Source organism: Oncorhynchus nerka, linkage group LG9b, assembly GCF_034236695.1.
Source record: "Oncorhynchus nerka isolate Pitt River linkage group LG9b, Oner_Uvic_2.0, whole genome shotgun sequence".
NCBI classification, from domain to species: Eukaryota; Metazoa; Chordata; class Actinopteri; order Salmoniformes; family Salmonidae; genus Oncorhynchus; species Oncorhynchus nerka.
In genome coordinates, this window is record NC_088424.1 from 34,468,969 (window position 1) to 34,486,553 (window position 17,585).

The 17,585-nt window shown below is 40.8% G+C and overlaps 1 protein-coding gene across 1 annotated transcript in view; it reads right to left on the reverse strand.

Annotated features, from left to right (window-relative positions):
* LOC115114711 (ephrin type-A receptor 4-like) overlaps positions 1-9,766 on the reverse strand; it is a 76,144-nt gene extending 66,378 nt beyond the window's left edge. The window contains exons 1-4 of the mRNA XM_029643181.2: positions 9,646-9,766; positions 8,746-8,813; positions 5,423-5,731; positions 4,911-5,265 (exon numbers count right to left, since the gene is read on the reverse strand). Coding sequence (XP_029499041.2) covers positions 4,911-5,265; positions 5,423-5,731; positions 8,746-8,813; positions 9,646-9,733 — 820 coding nt within the window. The 5' untranslated portion in view covers positions 9,734-9,766. The remainder of the gene's footprint in view (positions 1-4,910; positions 5,266-5,422; positions 5,732-8,745; positions 8,814-9,645) is intronic.
* Positions 9,767-17,585: the final 7,819 nt, after the last annotated feature.

The following is a 17,585-nucleotide window of genomic DNA, read 5'->3' on the forward strand; positions in this document are numbered from 1 at the left end:
GACAGCTAGCAGAGGCTAACAATGACTAAATAGCTCGTAACTAATTAGCTGGCTAGCCTCTGATGGAGGTTCCAGTTATAAGGTCTAAAAAAATAGCTGATCCGTACCGCATTGGGTGAGGCAGGTTGCAGGAATGTATATTTATTTTGAAAATGGAAAAAAAGAGATTGAAATGTATACAAAACACTCTGAAAAAGACTATATTTACATGGGATGAAAACAAACACGTCTTACTGCTGAGCCATCTTGGATTCTTACCACCCACATACATACACACACACAGATACCATCCACATACTGAACACGCACAAATACCACCCACATACACACACAGATGTAACCCACATAACAACACAGATTATCAGCAGCAGATGAGCAGCCACAGCGGAACAAAGTCCCTCTAAAAAGTAGGCGACAAAACTCAAATAAAACTAACAAAATGCAGAGATCCTCTTTTATTCCTGAGTGTGGCTGTCCCATTCCCAGTTAAACCGCCTCTGTTGTCTCTATGCTCCTCAGTCTCTCCCTCCCTTCCTCTCTTTTGACGTCTTCATCAACCTCGAGCATGACCCTGCTCTTTTTTAAATGTATTTTAAAAACAACTGTATATAATCTTTTCATTAGGGGGTAGATCAGCTTTAATATAGCAGATAGACTGTAGCGTCAATGTAGTTGTCTGCATTACTCCAATTCCCCATATATTTTATTTTTGGGGCAAATCACACACACACACACACACACACACACACACACACACACACACACACACACACACACACACACACACACACACACACACACACACACATACACACACACACACACACACACACACACACACACACACTTTCTCTACCCTTAACCTTGTTCTGAACACCTCCAAAACAAAGGTCATGTGGTAGTAAGAATGAAGAAGAATGCCCCTCTCCCCACCAGTGTGATTACTACCTCTGAGGGTTGTCACCTCATACAAGTATTTACGAGTATGGCTAGAGGTACACTGTCCTTCTCTCAGCACATATCAAAACTGCAGGCTAAAGTTAAATCTAGACTTGGTTTCCTCTATCGTAATCACTCCTCTTTAATCCCAGCTGCCAAGCTAACTGATTCAGATGACCATCATACCCATGCAAGATTACGGAGACATCATTTATAGATCGGCAGGTAAGGGTGCTCTTGAGCGGCTAGATGTTCTTAACCATTCGGCCATCAGATTTGCCACCAATGCTCCTTATAGGACACATCACTGCATTCTATACCCCTCTATAAACTGGTCAACTCTGTATACCCGTCGCAAGGCCCACTGGTTGATGCTCATTTATGAAACCCTCTTAGGCCTCACTCCCCCCTATCTGAGTTATCTACTGCAGCCCTAATTCTCCACATACAACACTCGTTCTACCAGTCACATTCGCTGCAGCTAGCGACTGGAACGAGCTGCAACAAACACTCAAACTGGACAGTTTTATCTCAATCACTCAAAGACAATCATGGACACTCTTACTGACAGTTGTTGCTGCTTTGTATGATGTATTGTTGTCTCTACCTTCTTGACCTTTGTGCTGTGGACATGTTGTTGGCATGTTGTGTTGCTACCATGCTGTTTTGTCATGTGTTTCTGCCTTGTTATGTTGTCTTAGGTATCTCTTTATGAAGTGTTGTGTCTCTTGTTGTGATGTGTGTTTTGATATTGTTTGTTTTTTTAAATCCCAGGCTCCCGTCCCCGCAGGAGGCCTTTTGGCTTTTGGTAGACTGTAATTGTAAATAAGAATTTGTTCTTAACTGACTTGCCTAGTTAAATAAAAATGTAAAATAAATACAAATATATGTCAACGGTGAAGAGGCGACTCCGGGACGCTGGCCTTCTAGGCAGAGTTGCAAAGAACAAGCCATATCTCGGACTGGCCAATAAAAAGAAAAGATTAGGATGGGCAAAAGAACACAGACACTGGACAGTGGAACTCTGCCTAGAAGGCCAGTATCCCGGAGACGCCTCTTCACTGTTGACCTCGGAGACTGGTTTTGGGGGTACTATTCAATGAAGCTGCCAGTTGAGGACTTGTGAGGTATCTGTTTCTCAAACTAGACACTCTAATGTACTTTCCCTCTTGCTCAGTTGTGCACCGGGGCCTCCCACTCCTCTTTCTATTCTGGTTAGAGCCCGTTTGCGCTGTTCTGTGAAGGGTGTAGTACACAGCGTTGTACAAGATCTTCAGTTTCTTGGCAGTTTCTCGCATGGAATAGCCTTAATTTCTCAGAACAAAAAAAGACTGACTAGTTTCAGAAGAAAGTTATTTGTTTCTGGTCATTATGAGCTTGTAATCGAACCCACAAATGCTGATGCTCCAGACACTCAACTAGTCTAAAGATGGCCAGTTTTACTGCTTCTTTAATCAGAACAACAGTTTTCAGCTGTGCTAACATAATTGCAAAATGGTTTTCTAATGTTCAATTAGCCTTTTAAAATGATCAACTTGGATTAGCTAACACAACGTGCCATTGGAACACAGGAGTGATAGTTGCTGATAATGGGCCTCTGAACGCCTATGTAGATATTCCATTAAAAATCAGCCGTTTCCAGCTACAATAGTAATTTACAACATCAACAATATCCACAGTTTATTTCTGATCAATTTGATGTAATTTTAGTGGACAAAAAAGTGCTTTCATTTAAAATAACAAGGAGATTTCTAAGTGACCCCAAACTTTTGAAAGGTAGTTTAATATACAGCATATACGTTTTACGGACACAGTATGTTTTACATGAGTTATCTTGTTGTATGGACAGTACCAAAACAAATGATCTTATGATTCTGTCTCTTCGCAGCAAAATCTGCAGAGATGAATAAGCTGTATCCCCCATATATATAACATTCTATTGGTTGCAAGAACTTTATATAATAATTTACATTGAAAAGTTCTACGTTTTGAATCCGGCATAGTTTTGAGTATCGGTTCATACATAAACCATGGAATCAGTACGTCGAAAATCTAATCTCAACTATTTTGCCATCTATATGGCACAGCTGTCCATTTTTGGGTCCTTAAATGAAACTGATATCCTTTTTGATTCATCACAATTTTCTTTAACCAATTATAGTCTTTAATTCCGACAGACTAGTTCCCTACTTCCATTTTTGCGGTAATGTAGCAATTTTGGGTAGAACAGACATGACCCTGCTCTTAATGGGGAATGGTGGGGGGGGGATTAGTATGGGGAAGGAGTTAAATCAGGAGGCCATCGGTGGCATAAGGCGTCACTGACAGCCCAGCCTCCCAATTGTTGCTGTGTCGGAGCGTTAGAGGGGTTGCAGGTGAGGTACACAGGTGGGGTGTAAAGATTAGGGGAGGGGGGGTAACCCTGAACCTCTTCCATGTTCACCCCTCGTGCACCCCCTCTAACACTGCGACACAGCAACAATTGGGAGGCTGGGCTGTCATTAATGACTTAATCCACCAATGGCCTCCTCATAGAACTCCTCCCTCATTCACAAACAAATCTCTTCCTCCTCTCCTCCCTCTCTCTCCACCCCTTCACCTCCCTCCAACCCTCCACAAGCCTTTAGTGAGCCCACATTGAAGATGAATGCCTCCCCCTTCCCACTATCCACCTTGTATCCATCCAATGGCAGGCGAGGCTGTGAGAGAGGGCCACCTTTTGATTTCTCCCATGGGGGAGGGGGACTCTTTCTTCATAGCTCTCTATAGAGCTATAAAGTATTCTTCTCATTCACTGCCTCATTCTTTCCCTGTTTCTCTATGTCCTTGTTGGTCACTAGTAATTCAGTGGTTCCTAACCTTTTTTGGTTACTGTACCACCAACTAAATTTAGCTCTGCCTGGAGTACCCCTGAAGTACCCCCTCGTGTGCATTTTACCTGTAGGCCTATAGTCTCATGAGTTTTCTCAAGTGGGGCAGCAGGTAGCCTAGTGGTTAGAGCGTTGGGCTAGTAACCGAAAGGTTGCAAGGTAGAATCCCCGAGCTGACAAGGTAAAAATATGTTGTTCTGCCCCTGAACAAGGCAGTTAACCCACTGTTCCTAGGCTGTCATTGAAAATAAGAATTTGTTCATAACTGACCTGCCCAGTTAAATAAAGGTAAAATATATATACTGTATATATATATATATTTTAAACGACCCCCTATGGATAGGCCAAGTACCCCCAGGGGTCCTAGTAGCTCTGGTTGGGAACCACTGCGCTAAGTGACATGATGGAAATGTTAAGATGTAATTTTCAGTCCAGTAGGTCATTAAGTCTGAGAGTACTTTGGCACCACTAGAGTACTCCAGTCCTGAGTGGGCTGTCTTGATTTAATAGAGCGGGGGGAAAGGATATACTGTTAAAAATAGCCGGTCCTTAATTTCAGATCAAAGCTGACCAAAGTAAAGGGTTTAGTTCAATCTTGTTAAAGAAAACAGCTTTCAGATGTCATTAACTCTACTATGGAGAAAGAGAGAGAGGTATGAATGGAGAGAGAGGCACAGAGAGGAAGAGAGTGGGAGAGAGAAGCTGGTGTCTGTCACATACAGAACAATTTGATAGGTACCCCTTTCTCTACTATCACACACACATCCTCCGCTGGGTCCGCAGGCTGCGGCTATGGTCATCATAAATAAGATATACACAGCTGTATATCACTCTCTACTGAAGCATTGAGCCTCAACTGCTGTGTGTGTGTGTGTGTGTGTGTGTTTCCGTGTGTTTAATAGAGAGAGAAATGGCGTGCTATAAAACTGACTTCAGAACATCTGTTCCCGACAGTCTCTCCTATTTCCATGTCTCTTCCAGAGCTCAGAGCCGATGACTTAACTTTAGCTCAGTCGACTAAGTGCATACACCCAGGGTTCGATATAATTTCAAATAAAATGTGGTAATTAAATTGAAATATATGTAAATCAAATGCCTTACCCTGACAGGCTCCACCTTTCTCCTCGTATCCCGGGATACAGACACACCCACCAATGGGAACCAGCCATTCTCCATCTGCGCCACAATACATCTTAGGCTCTTCCCTTTCCTCTGATTGGTTCACACACGACCCCTTGACCTCCACTAACGAGGAAGTGTCAGCTCCAGTGTTAGTATCTGGGAAGGTTGCCAGGTTACGGATGCTGAGGGGGCAGGTCTTGTAGAAAACGCGAACTGAGATCAGAGCGATGCAGGCGCCAACATCCTGGAACGCCAGGTAGAAACCCTTCCGGGTTGTGACCTTTACATTACGCACCTCCGTGTTTAGCTTCATGATGCGATCCCCGATGTCCACCTGATCATAATAATAATATCATTAATAATTATCAATAGCCATTGCAACACAATGTTACCTCATAGTGATTTCTACACTGAAAAAACAACATCAAATCAACATACCGTCAGATCTGAAACTTTGACAGAGAGAGTAATAATGAAGCAAGAGTCCTAACCTGAGTGAAGCTCTCGTCGGCTGCCACTGTGTCGATCTTGAGGAAGTTGCTCTCTCTGATGTAGTGCTCTCTGTCATTGTTAGACTCATAGTAGTAGAGGTTGAAGGTCTCCTTGCAGGTGCCAGTGACTCCAGGCAGGCTGTTACAGTCCCGGAGGGTGAACTTGATCTCGACATAGATGCGCTGCGCACCAGACCGAGGGATCCAGTCAGTTCTAAGCCAGTTGCTCTGGCTGGGTTCCATCACGTTACACACCTGGTACGTTCTGATGGGGATGTTCTTCTCATCCATGATGCTCACCTCCTCCCACTGGCAACACACATACAAACATTCCAATTATTAGACACCTTTTTCTCCCCAATTTCATGGTACCCAATTGGTAGTTACAGTTTTGTCTCATCGCTGCAACTCCCGTACGGACTCGGGAGAGTCGAAGGTCCAGAGCCATGCGTCCTCTGAAACACAACCCAGCCAAGCCGCGCTGCTTCTTGACACACTGGTCGCTTAACCTGGACGCCAGCCACACCAATGTGACGGAGGAAACACCTTACAACTGGTGACCGTGTCAGCCTGTATTGCGCCCAGCCCACCAAAGTAGTCACTAGAGAGCGATGGGACAAGGACATCCCTGCCGACCAAATCCTCCATTAACCCAGACGACGCTGGGCCAATTGTGCACCGTCCCATGGGTCTCCTGGTTGCGGCCGGCTGCGACGGAGCCTGGACTCAAACCAGGATCTACTGTGGCAAAGCTAGCAACTGTGATGCAGTGACTTAGACCACTGCGCCACTCGGGAGGCCCCAACATAATTTAGAATCATTAATCAGCTTCAGTGACTACAAAACCTTCCATGCTTTTATCTTGGATAGTTTATCAAGAACGTTGTATGGAGCTGTATGGTGAACTCTTCTAACTATGTGTAATTGGCATCTTATTACCATGTAATAATAATGTGTCTTCACCTTACTGGTGAGAGCTTTAGATGTAGCAAGCCAGAGAGTGTATAGAGGTGTTCAATAGGATCTGGTCATAAAGCTGTAAACTGGCCCCGACTGTGATGTGAAGACGGGAGTGTGAGTGTGTGTCTGTGGAGGGGTGGGGGGTGGGGGGTTCTGGCAATCAAAGGGCTCAGTGCATGGGGACCAGGACCTTGTCAATCAAGCAGTTCAGTAAAATAAAATGAACCAAGGGAGACTGGAAAGGAGTCTGGAGAGAAATTCAGTTCACCAATAACTTAAACCAACAAAGAGGTTGTAAAGGGAGAGTGAGAGAGAATTAGAGAGAGTAAGAGAGAGAGTTGGAGGGTGCAGTAGAATGCAGTCCATCTTCACATTGTCACTAAAGTAGTCATTGTTAGATTACAGGCAACAGCCACATCGAGCTAAAGGCTAGAGCTGCTGCTTTCAAGGAGCGGGAGACTATTCCGGACGCTTACCAGAAATCCCGCTATATCCTCAGACGAACCATCAAACAAGCAAAGCGTCAATACAGGATTAAGATTGAATCTTACTACACCGGCTCTGACACTTGTCGGATGTGGCAGGGCTTGAAAACTATTACGGACTACAAAGGGAAACCCAGACACGAGCTGTCCAGTGACGCAAGCCTACCAGACGAGCTAAATGCTTTTGATGCTCGCTGCGAGGCAAGCAACATTGAAGCATGCACGAGAGCACCAGCTGTTCTGGATGACTGTGTGATATTGCTCTCGGTAGCCGATGTGAACAAAACCTTTAAACAGGTCAACATTCACAAAGCCGCTGGGCCATACGGATTACCAGGATGTGTACTCAAGCATGCGAGGACCAACTGTCAAGTGTCTTCACTGACATTTTCAACCTCTCCCTGACCTAGTCTGTAATACCTACATGTTTCAAGCAGACCACCATAGACCCTGTGCCCAAGGAAGCGAAGGTAATCTGCCTAAATGATTACCATCCCGTGGCCCTCACGTCGGTAGCCAAGAAGTGCTTTGAACGGCTCACATCAACAGCATCCTCCCTGACACCCTAGACCCACTCCACAGATGACGCAATATCAATCGCACTCCACATTGCCCTTTCTCACATGGACAAAAGGAACACCTATGTGAGAATGCGGTTAATTGACTTCAGCTCAGCGTTCAACACCATAGTGCCCACAAAGCTCATCACTAAGCTAAGGACTCTGGGACTAAAAACCTCCCTCTGCAACTGGATCCTGAACTTCCTGATGGGCCGCCCCCAGGTGGTAATAGTAGGCAACAACATGTCTGCCATGCTGATCCTTAACACTGGGGCCCCACATGGGTGTGTACTTAGTCCCCTCCTATATTCCCTGTTCACCTACAACTGCATGGCCAAACACGACTCCAACACCATCATTAAGTTTGCTGATGACACAACAGTGGTAGGCCTGATCACCGATGAGACGGCCTATAGGGAGGAGATCAGAGAACTGGCAGTGTAGTGCTAGGACAACAACCTCTCCCTCAATGTGAGCAAGACAAAGGATCGTGGACTACAGGACAAGGTGGGTAGAACAGGCCCCCATTAACATCGACGTGGCTGTAGTGGAGCGGGTCGAGAGTTTCAATATCCTTGGTGTCCACATCACCAACGAACTATCATGGTCCAAACATACCAAGACAGTCGTGAAGAGGGCACGACAAAACCTTTTCACCCTCAGGAGACTGAAAAGATTTGGCATGGGTCCCCAGATCCTCAAAGGGTTCTACAGCTGCACCATTGAGAGCATCCTGACTGGTTGCATCACCGCCTGGTATGGCAACTGCTCTGCATCGGACCGTAAGGCGCTACAGAGGGTAGTGCGAACGAGGACCTATATAATAGGCGTGTCAGAGGAAAACCCTTAAAATTGTCAGACTCCAGTCACCCAAGTTATAGACTGTTTTCTCTGCTATCGGATGGCAAGTGGTACCGGAGCGCCAAGTCTCGGACCAAAATGCTTCTCAACAGTTTCTACCTCCAAGCCATTAGACAGCTTATAATTCATAAAAATCGCCACCGGACAATTTACATTGACCCCCCCTCGTACACTGCTGCTACTCGCTGTTTGTTTGTTACCTTTGCATAGTCACTTTGCCCCCACCTACATTTACAGATTACCTCAACTACCGTTAGCCTCGTTATTGTTATTCTTATTGTGTTACTCTATATTATTACTTTTTATTTTAGCCTACTTGGTAAATACTTTCTTCTTCTTGAACTGCACTGTTGGTTAAGTGCCTGTAAGTAAGCATTTCACGGTAAAGTCTACACTTGTTGTATTCGATGCATGTGGAAAATAAAGTTTGATTTGATGTAGGTAAGTCCTCACTCACCCCTCCTTCTGTGGGATTGGCTGCCCATTTCAGCTCCCCAGGAACTGTCCTTGTGTCCAGTAATGTCACTGAAACACACAGTTACAGAGATAAGGAAAGTGATTTCCTATTCCCAGTCTCAATACATGGAAATTAGTCAATTTTCTGCTGCTCTTGGTCTCAATAAGAGCCTATACATTTTCATACAGAAGCAGAAATTGCAATAAGATAATCATAAGAGCATAACTCAAAATGCATAAAAAGACTATCTTAAATTTACGGGAACGAATGTAGATTTTGGGATACACGTTGAACATATCTTGTAGCTAGTAACTCACGACCCTGGGTTAGGATCGGAAACATAGGCAGTAGGGTAGGCCCCGGTCACAAAACGGTGATGAAAACCGTACTGTCTGTCTGACGTTCCATTTGTGCCTCTGTTCAAATGACTACAGTCTGAAAAAGCGACGGCCTGCATGAAATTGAAATTGAGCAAAAACAAAACTGTAAAATACTGAACCTGATAAAGAAAAATAGTGGTATTGAGATTATGATAATTTTAGGTTTGTTATACAATTGTTGGATAAAAGTAAAATGAAAGAGGAAAAACTGCGCTTTCCAGGCAGCAGCAGGTTGGACAGATAAGGGACATTCCTCATTGAATATCTATCCGAGCGGATCCAACAGAACGCAGGTTGGGACTTGCTGAACCAATCGATGTGCAAACTACTCCAAATGTGTAAACAGGTTCAAATGTTATTATTACCAAATAATAAGATCTATCATATTCCAGTAGTCGAAAAGGGACCGAAACTGACCCTCAATGAAGACACGGCGAGTAGCCTAACCAAATACTGCGGTAACCGTAACGTTACCCTCCCTAAATCCCCCAAAATACTCAAAAAACACTCCACTCCTTACCTTCGTTCGGTGGGTATACTCGAGCGGTTGAAACAACAGCAAACATCCATATAAACGCACAAGTCGTTCTGCAGAAACTCGCAGCCATTTGCGCTGTAAGGAAGAGTCTCAGTTTAGCTCCGCGCACGGACTATAGTTGCTTTGTCCCAGTGGGAGAATGAATGAGTGTGTGGGAATTACAGTTTACTCCGCGCGAGGCGAACGCTGGTGGCACAGGCGGTCTCACGCGCCTCTGACGCATGTTGTAGGTCTCTTATCTTCTGTGCTCTCTTGCTGGCACAGCAGGCCCTTTTATGTATGTTTTTGTAACTTGTGAATTGAATGTTATGTTTGTGTAGACTATGTTGTAATGTTTTAATATTTTTACTGTTTTACTGATGTTTCTAACAAGTCACAATAGTGTGACAACATCATGACGACTGCCTACCTGAGAAAGCGGTCATGACTTCAGCTGCGTCAATTATTCATGATGAGCCAATATGCCGTGATCATTTCGATAACAGTCGAGTTTATCAGGAAAATTATTCATTATGTGACAAATAATGTTATTTGTTTGGGACTGAATTGGACAAATGTTGCATAGAAAAGTGCTTAGAGCTTAAAACAAAAGTAACCAACCATTCATAACCAACTACAAAATAGTTTAATATAGATGGATTTGTGTACTGTTGGCTATTGATATTCGTTATTGAACACATCAAATAGTAAGACATATACCCCGCGTTTCTTGCTGAATACGATGCCTCACTGAAAAGGATGGAGGAGAAACTAGAGGGAGATAGTGCCCCCTGTCGTTTGCTCATGTCCCTACCTGACGCAAATCAATCTGCAGTGAGATCTGGGGTGATGGTTGTGGATCTCAATAGCCTAAGGCTATGATATCTAAATAACAATAACTGTGATACTATTACCATAACATGTCAGAGTGGGCTCTTGACCCAGCAACTTTGCTGTTATGGGACAAGTGCACCACTGTGCCATAAAGATCAAGGCCTCACATCGACCATACAGGGAGGCCACTGAGTCAAGCACACACCACAGCCATTATACACACTGTTTTAAAAAAGGCAGACTCCATCCTGTGCAGGCTCTAAAAGCACAGAGGAGGTACAAAGAGAGGGGTGTGTGACCTGTCCTCCCACACCTTCTCTCTCTCAATGGAGCTGCTGCACAAAGACACTCAGTAGAGGTCTGTTTTAACTGAAGAGAATATATACTGGTCCTTTACTATAGCCTGTTTTAACTGAAGAGAATAGATACTAGTCCTTTACTATAGCCTGTTATAACTGAAGAGAATAGATACTGGTCCTTTACTATAGCCTGTTATAACTGAAGAGAATAGATACTGGTCCTTTACTATAGCCTGTTATAACTGAAGAGAATAGATACTGGTCCTTTACTATAGCCTGTTATAACTGAAGAGAATAGATACTGGTCCTTTACTATAGCCTGTTATGACTGAAGAGAATAGATACTGGTCCTTTACTATAGCCTGTTATAACTGAAGAGAATAGATACTGGTCCTTTACTATAGCCTGTTATAACTGAAGAGAATAGATACTGGTCCTTTACTATAGCCTGTTATGACTGAAGAGAATAGATACTGGTCCTTTACTATAGCCTGTTACAACTGAAGAGAATAGATACTGGTCCTTTACTATAGCCTGTTATAACTGAAGAGAATACATACTGGTCCTTTACTATAGCCTGTTATAACTGAAGAGAATAGATACTGGTCCTTTACTATAGCCTGTTATGACTGAAGAGAATAGATACTGGTCCTTTACTATAGCCTGTTATAACTGAAGAGAATAGATACTGGTCCTTTACTATAGCCTGTTATAACTGAAGAGAATAGATACTGGTCCTTTACTATAGCCTGTTATGACTGAAGAGAATAGATACTGGTCCTTTACTATAGCCTGTTATAACTGAAGAGAATAGATACTGGTCCTTTACTATAGCCTGTTATAACTGAAGAGAATAGATACTGGTCCTTTACTATAGCCTGTTATAACTGAAGAGAATAGATACTGGTCCTTTACTATAGCCTGTTATAACTGAAGAGAATAGATACTGGTCCTTTACTATAGCCTGTTATGACTGAAGAGAATAGATACTGGTCCTTTACTATAGCCTGTTATAACTGAAGAGAATAGATACTGGTCCTTTACTATAGCCTGCTATAACTGAAGAGAATAGATACTGGTCCTTTACTATAGCCTGTTATAACTGAAGAGAATAGATACTGGTCCTTTACTATAGCCTGTTATGACTGAAGAGAATACATACTGGTCCTTTACTATAGCCTGTTATAACTGAAGAGAATAGATACTGGTCCTTTACTATAGCCTGTTATGACTGAAGAGAATACATACTGGTCCTTTACTATAGCCTGTTATAACTGAAGAGAATAGATACTGGTCCTTTACTATAGCCTGTTATAACTGAAGAGAATAGATACTGGTCCTTTACTATAGCCTGTTATAACTGAAGAGAATAGATACTGGTCCTTTACTATAGCCTGTTATAACTGAAGATAATAGATACTGGTCCTTTACTATAGCCTGTTATAACTGAAGAGAATAGATACTGGTCCTTTACTATAGCCTGTTATAACTGAAGAGAATAGATACTGGTCCTTTACTATAGCCTGTTATAACTGAAGAGAATAGATACTGGTCCTTTACTATAGCCTGTTATAACTGAAGAGAATAGATACTGGTCCTTTACTATAGCCTGTTATAACTGAAGAGAATAGATACTGGTCCTTTACTATAGCCTGTTATGACTGAAGAGAATACATACTGGTCCTTTACTATAGCCTGTTATAACTGAAGAGAATAGATACTGGTCCTTTACTATAGCCTGTTATGACTGAAGAGAATACATACTGGTCCTTTACTATAGCCTGTTATAACTGAAGAGAATAGATACTGGTCCTTTACTATAGCCTGTTATAACTGAAGAGAATAGATACTGGTCCTTTACTATAGCCTGTTATAACTGAAGAGAATAGATACTGGTCCTTTACTATAGCCTGTTATAACTGAAGAGAATGTTATACTGGTCCTTTACTATAGCCTGTTATAACTGAAGAGAATAGATACTGGTCCTTTACTATAGCCTGTTATAACTGAAGAGAATAGATACTGGTCCTTTACTATAGCCTGTTATAACTGAAGAGAATAGATACTGGTCCTTTACTATAGCCTGTTATAACTGAAGAGAATAGATACTGGTCCTTTACTATAGCCTGTTATAACTGAAGAGAATAGATACTGGTCCTTTACTATAGCCTGTTATAACTGAAGAGAATAGATACTGGTCCTTTACTATAGCCTGTTATAACTGAAGAGAATAGATACTGGTCCTTTACTATAGCCTGTTATAACTGAAGAGAATAGATACTGGTCCTTTACTATAGCCTGTTATAACTGAAGAGAATAGATACTGGTCCTTTACTATAGCCTGTTATAACTGAAGAGAATAGATACTGGTCCTTTACTATAGCCTGTTATAACTGAAGAGAATAGATACTGGTCCTTTACTATAGCCTGTTATAACTGAAGAGAATAGATACTGGTCCTTTACTATAGCCTGTTATAACTGAAGAGAATAGATACTGGTCCTTTACTATAGCCTGTTATAACTGAAGAGAATAGATACTGGTCCTTTACTATAGCCTGTTATAACTGAAGAGAATAGATACTGGTCCTTTACTATAGCCTGTTATAACTGAAGAGAAATAGCCTGTTATAACTGAAGAGAATAGATACTGTCCTTTACTATAGCCTGTTATAACTGAAGAGAATAGATACTGGTCCTTTACTATAGCCTGTTATAACTGAAGAGAATAGATACTGGTCCTTTACTATAGCCTGTTATAACTGAAGAGAATAGATACTGGTCCTTTACTATAGCCTGTTATAACTGAAGAGAATAGATACTGGTCCTTTACTATAGCCTGTTATAACTGAAGAGAATAGATACTGGTCCTTTACTATAGCCTGTTATAACTGAAGAGAATAGATACTGGTCCTTTACTATAGCCTGTTATAACTGAAGAGAATAGATACTGGTCCTTTACTATAGCCTGTTATAACTGAAGAGAATAGATACTGGTCCTTTACTATAGCCTGTTATAACTGAAGAGAATAGATACTGGTCCTTTACTATAGCCTGTTATAACTGAAGAGAATAGATACTGGTCCTTTACTATAGCCTGTTATAACTGAAGAGAATAGATACTGGTCCTTTACTATAGCCTGTTATAACTGAAGAGAATAGATACTGGTCCTTTACTATAGCCTGTTATAACTGAAGAGAATAGATACTGGTCCTTTACTATAGCCTGTTATAACTGAAGAGAATAGATACTGGTCCTTTACTATAGCCTGTTATAACTGAAGAGAATAGATACTGGTCCTTTACTATAGCCTGTTATAACTGAAGAGAATAGATACTGGTCCTTTACTATAGCCTGTTATAACTGAAGAGAATAGATACTGGTCCTTTACTATAGCCTGTTATAACTGAAGAGAATAGATACTGGTCCTTTACTATAGCCTGTTATAACTGAAGAGAATAGATACTGGTCCTTTACTATAGCCTGTTATAACTGAAGAGAATAGATACTGGTCCTTTACTATAGCCTGTTATAACTGAAGAGAATAGATACTGGTCCTTTACTATAGCCTGTTATAACTGAAGAGAATAGATACTGGTCCTTTACTATAGCCTGTTATAACTGAAGAGAATAGATACTGGTCCTTTACTATAGCCTGTTATAACTGAAGAGAATAGATACTGGTCCTTTACTATAGCCTGTTATAACTGAAGAGAATAGATACTGGTCCTTTACTATAGCCTGTTATAACTGAAGAGAATAGATACTGGTCCTTTACTATAGCCTGTTATAACTGAAGAGAATAGATACTGGTCCTTTACTATAGCCTGTTATAACTGAAGAGAATAGATACTGGTCCTTTACTATAGCCTGTTATAACTGAAGAGAATAGATACTGGTCCTTTACTATAGCCTGTTATAACTGAAGAGAATAGATACTGGTCCTTTACTATAGCCTGTTATGACTGAAGAGAATAGATACTGGTCCTTTACTATAGCCTGTTATAACTGAAGAGAATAGATACTGGTCCTTTACTATAGCCTGTTATAACTGAAGAGAATAGATACTGGTCCTTTACTATAGCCTGTTATAACTGAAGAGAATAGATACTGGTCCTTTACTATAGCCTGTTATAACTGAAGAGAATAGATACTGGTCCTTTACTATAGCCTGTTATAACTGAAGAGAATAGATACTGGTCCTTTACTATAGCCTGTTATAACTGAAGAGAATAGATACTGGTCCTTTACTATAGCCTGTTATAACTGAAGAGAATAGATACTGGTCCTTTACTATAGCCTGTTATAACTGAAGAGAATAGATACTGGTCCTTTACTATAGCCTGTTATAACTGAAGAGAATAGATACTGGTCCTTTACTATAGCCTGTTATAACTGAAGAGAATAGATACTGGTCCTTTACTATAGCCTGTTATAACTGAAGAGAATAGATACTGGTCCTTTACTATAGCCTGTTATAACTGAAGAGAATAGATACTGGTCCTTTACTATAGCCTGTTATAACTGAAGAGAATAGATACTGGTCCTTTACTATAGCCTGTTATAACTGAAGAGAATAGATACTGGTCCTTTACTATAGCCTGTTATAACTGAAGAGAATAGATACTGGTCCTTTACTATAGCCTGTTATAACTGAAGAGAATAGATACTGGTCCTTTACTATAGCCTGTTATAACTGAAGAGAATAGATACTGGTCCTTTACTATAGCCTGTTATAACTGAAGAGAATAGATACTGGTCCTTTACTATAGCCTGTTATAACTGAAGAGAATAGATACTGGTCCTTTACTATAGCCTGTTATAACTGAAGAGAATAGATACTGGTCCTTTACTATAGCCTGTTATGACTGAAGAGAATAGATACTGGTCCTTTACTATAGCCTGTTATAACTGAAGAGAATAGATACTGGTCCTTTACTATAGCCTGTTATAACTGAAGAGAATAGATACTGGTCCTTTACTATAGCCTGTTATAACTGAAGAGAATAGATACTGGTCCTTTACTATAGCCTGTTATAACTGAAGATAATAGATACTGGTCCTTTACTATAGCCTGTTATAACTGAAGAGAATAGATACTGGTCCTTTACTATAGCCTGTTATAACTGAAGAGAATAGATACTGGTCCTTTACTATAGCCTGTTATAACTGAAGAGAATAGATACTGGTCCTTTACTATAGCCTGTTATAACTGAAGAGAATAGATACTGGTCCTTTACTATAGCCTGTTATAACTGAAGAGAATAGATACTGGTCCTTTACTATAGCCTGTTATGACTGAAGAGAATACATACTGGTCCTTTACTATAGCCTGTTATAACTGAAGAGAATAGATACTGGTCCTTTACTATAGCCTGTTATAACTGAAGAGAATAGATACTGGTCCTTTACTATAGCCTGTTATAACTGAAGAGAATAGATACTGGTCCTTTACTATAGCCTGTTATAACTGAAGAGAATAGATACTGGTCCTTTACTATAGCCTGTTATAACTGAAGAGAATAGATACTGGTCCTTTACTATAGCCTGTTATAACTGAAGAGAATAGATACTGGTCCTTTACTATAGCCTGTTATAACTGAAGAGAATAGATACTGGTCCTTTACTATAGCCTGTTATAACTGAAGAGAATAGATACTGGTCCTTTACTATAGCCTGTTATAACTGAAGAGAATAGATACTGGTCCTTTACTATAGCCTGTTATAACTGAAGAGAATAGATACTGGTCCTTTACTATAGCCTGTTATAACTGAAGAGAATAGATACTGGTCCTTTACTATAGCCTGTTATAACTGAAGAGAATAGATACTGGTCCTTTACTATAGCCTGTTATAACTGAAGAGAATAGATACTGGTCCTTTACTATAGCCTGTTATAACTGAAGAGAATAGATACTGGTCCTTTACTATAGCCTGTTATAACTGAAGAGAATAGATACTGGTCCTTTACTATAGCCTGTTATGACTGAAGAGAATAGATACTGGTCCTTTACTATAGCCTGTTATAACTGAAGAGAATAGATACTGGTCCTTTACTATAGCCTGTTATAACTGAAGAGAATAGATACTGGTCCTTTACTATAGCCTGTTATAACTGAAGAGAATAGATACTGGTCCTTTACTATAGCCTGTTATAACTGAAGAGAATAGATACTGGTCCTTTACTATAGCCTGTTATAACTGAAGAGAATAGATACTGGTCCTTTACTATAGCCTGTTATGACTGAAGAGAATAGATACTGGTCCTTTACTATAGCCTGTTATAACTGAAGAGAATAGATACTGGTCCTTTACTATAGCCTGTTATAACTGAAGAGAATAGATACTGGTCCTTTACTATAGCCTGTTATAACTGAAGAGAATAGATACTGGTCCTTTACTATAGCCTGTTATAACTGAAGAGAATAGATACTGGTCCTTTACTATAGCCTGTTATAACTGAAGAGAATAGATACTGGTCCTTTACTATAGCCTGTTATAACTGAAGAGAATAGATACTGGTCCTTTACTATAGCCTGTTATGACTGAAGAGAATAGATACTGGTCCTTTACTATAGCCTGTTATAACTGAAGAGAATAGATACTGGTCCTTTACTATAGCCTGTTATAACTGAAGAGAATAGATACTGGTCCTTTACTATAGCCTGTTATAACTGAAGAGAATAGATACTGGTCCTTTACTATAGCCTGTTATAACTGAAGAGAATAGATACTGGTCCTTTACTATAGCCTGTTATAACTGAAGAGAATAGATACTGGTCCTTTACTATAGCCTGTTATAACTGAAGAG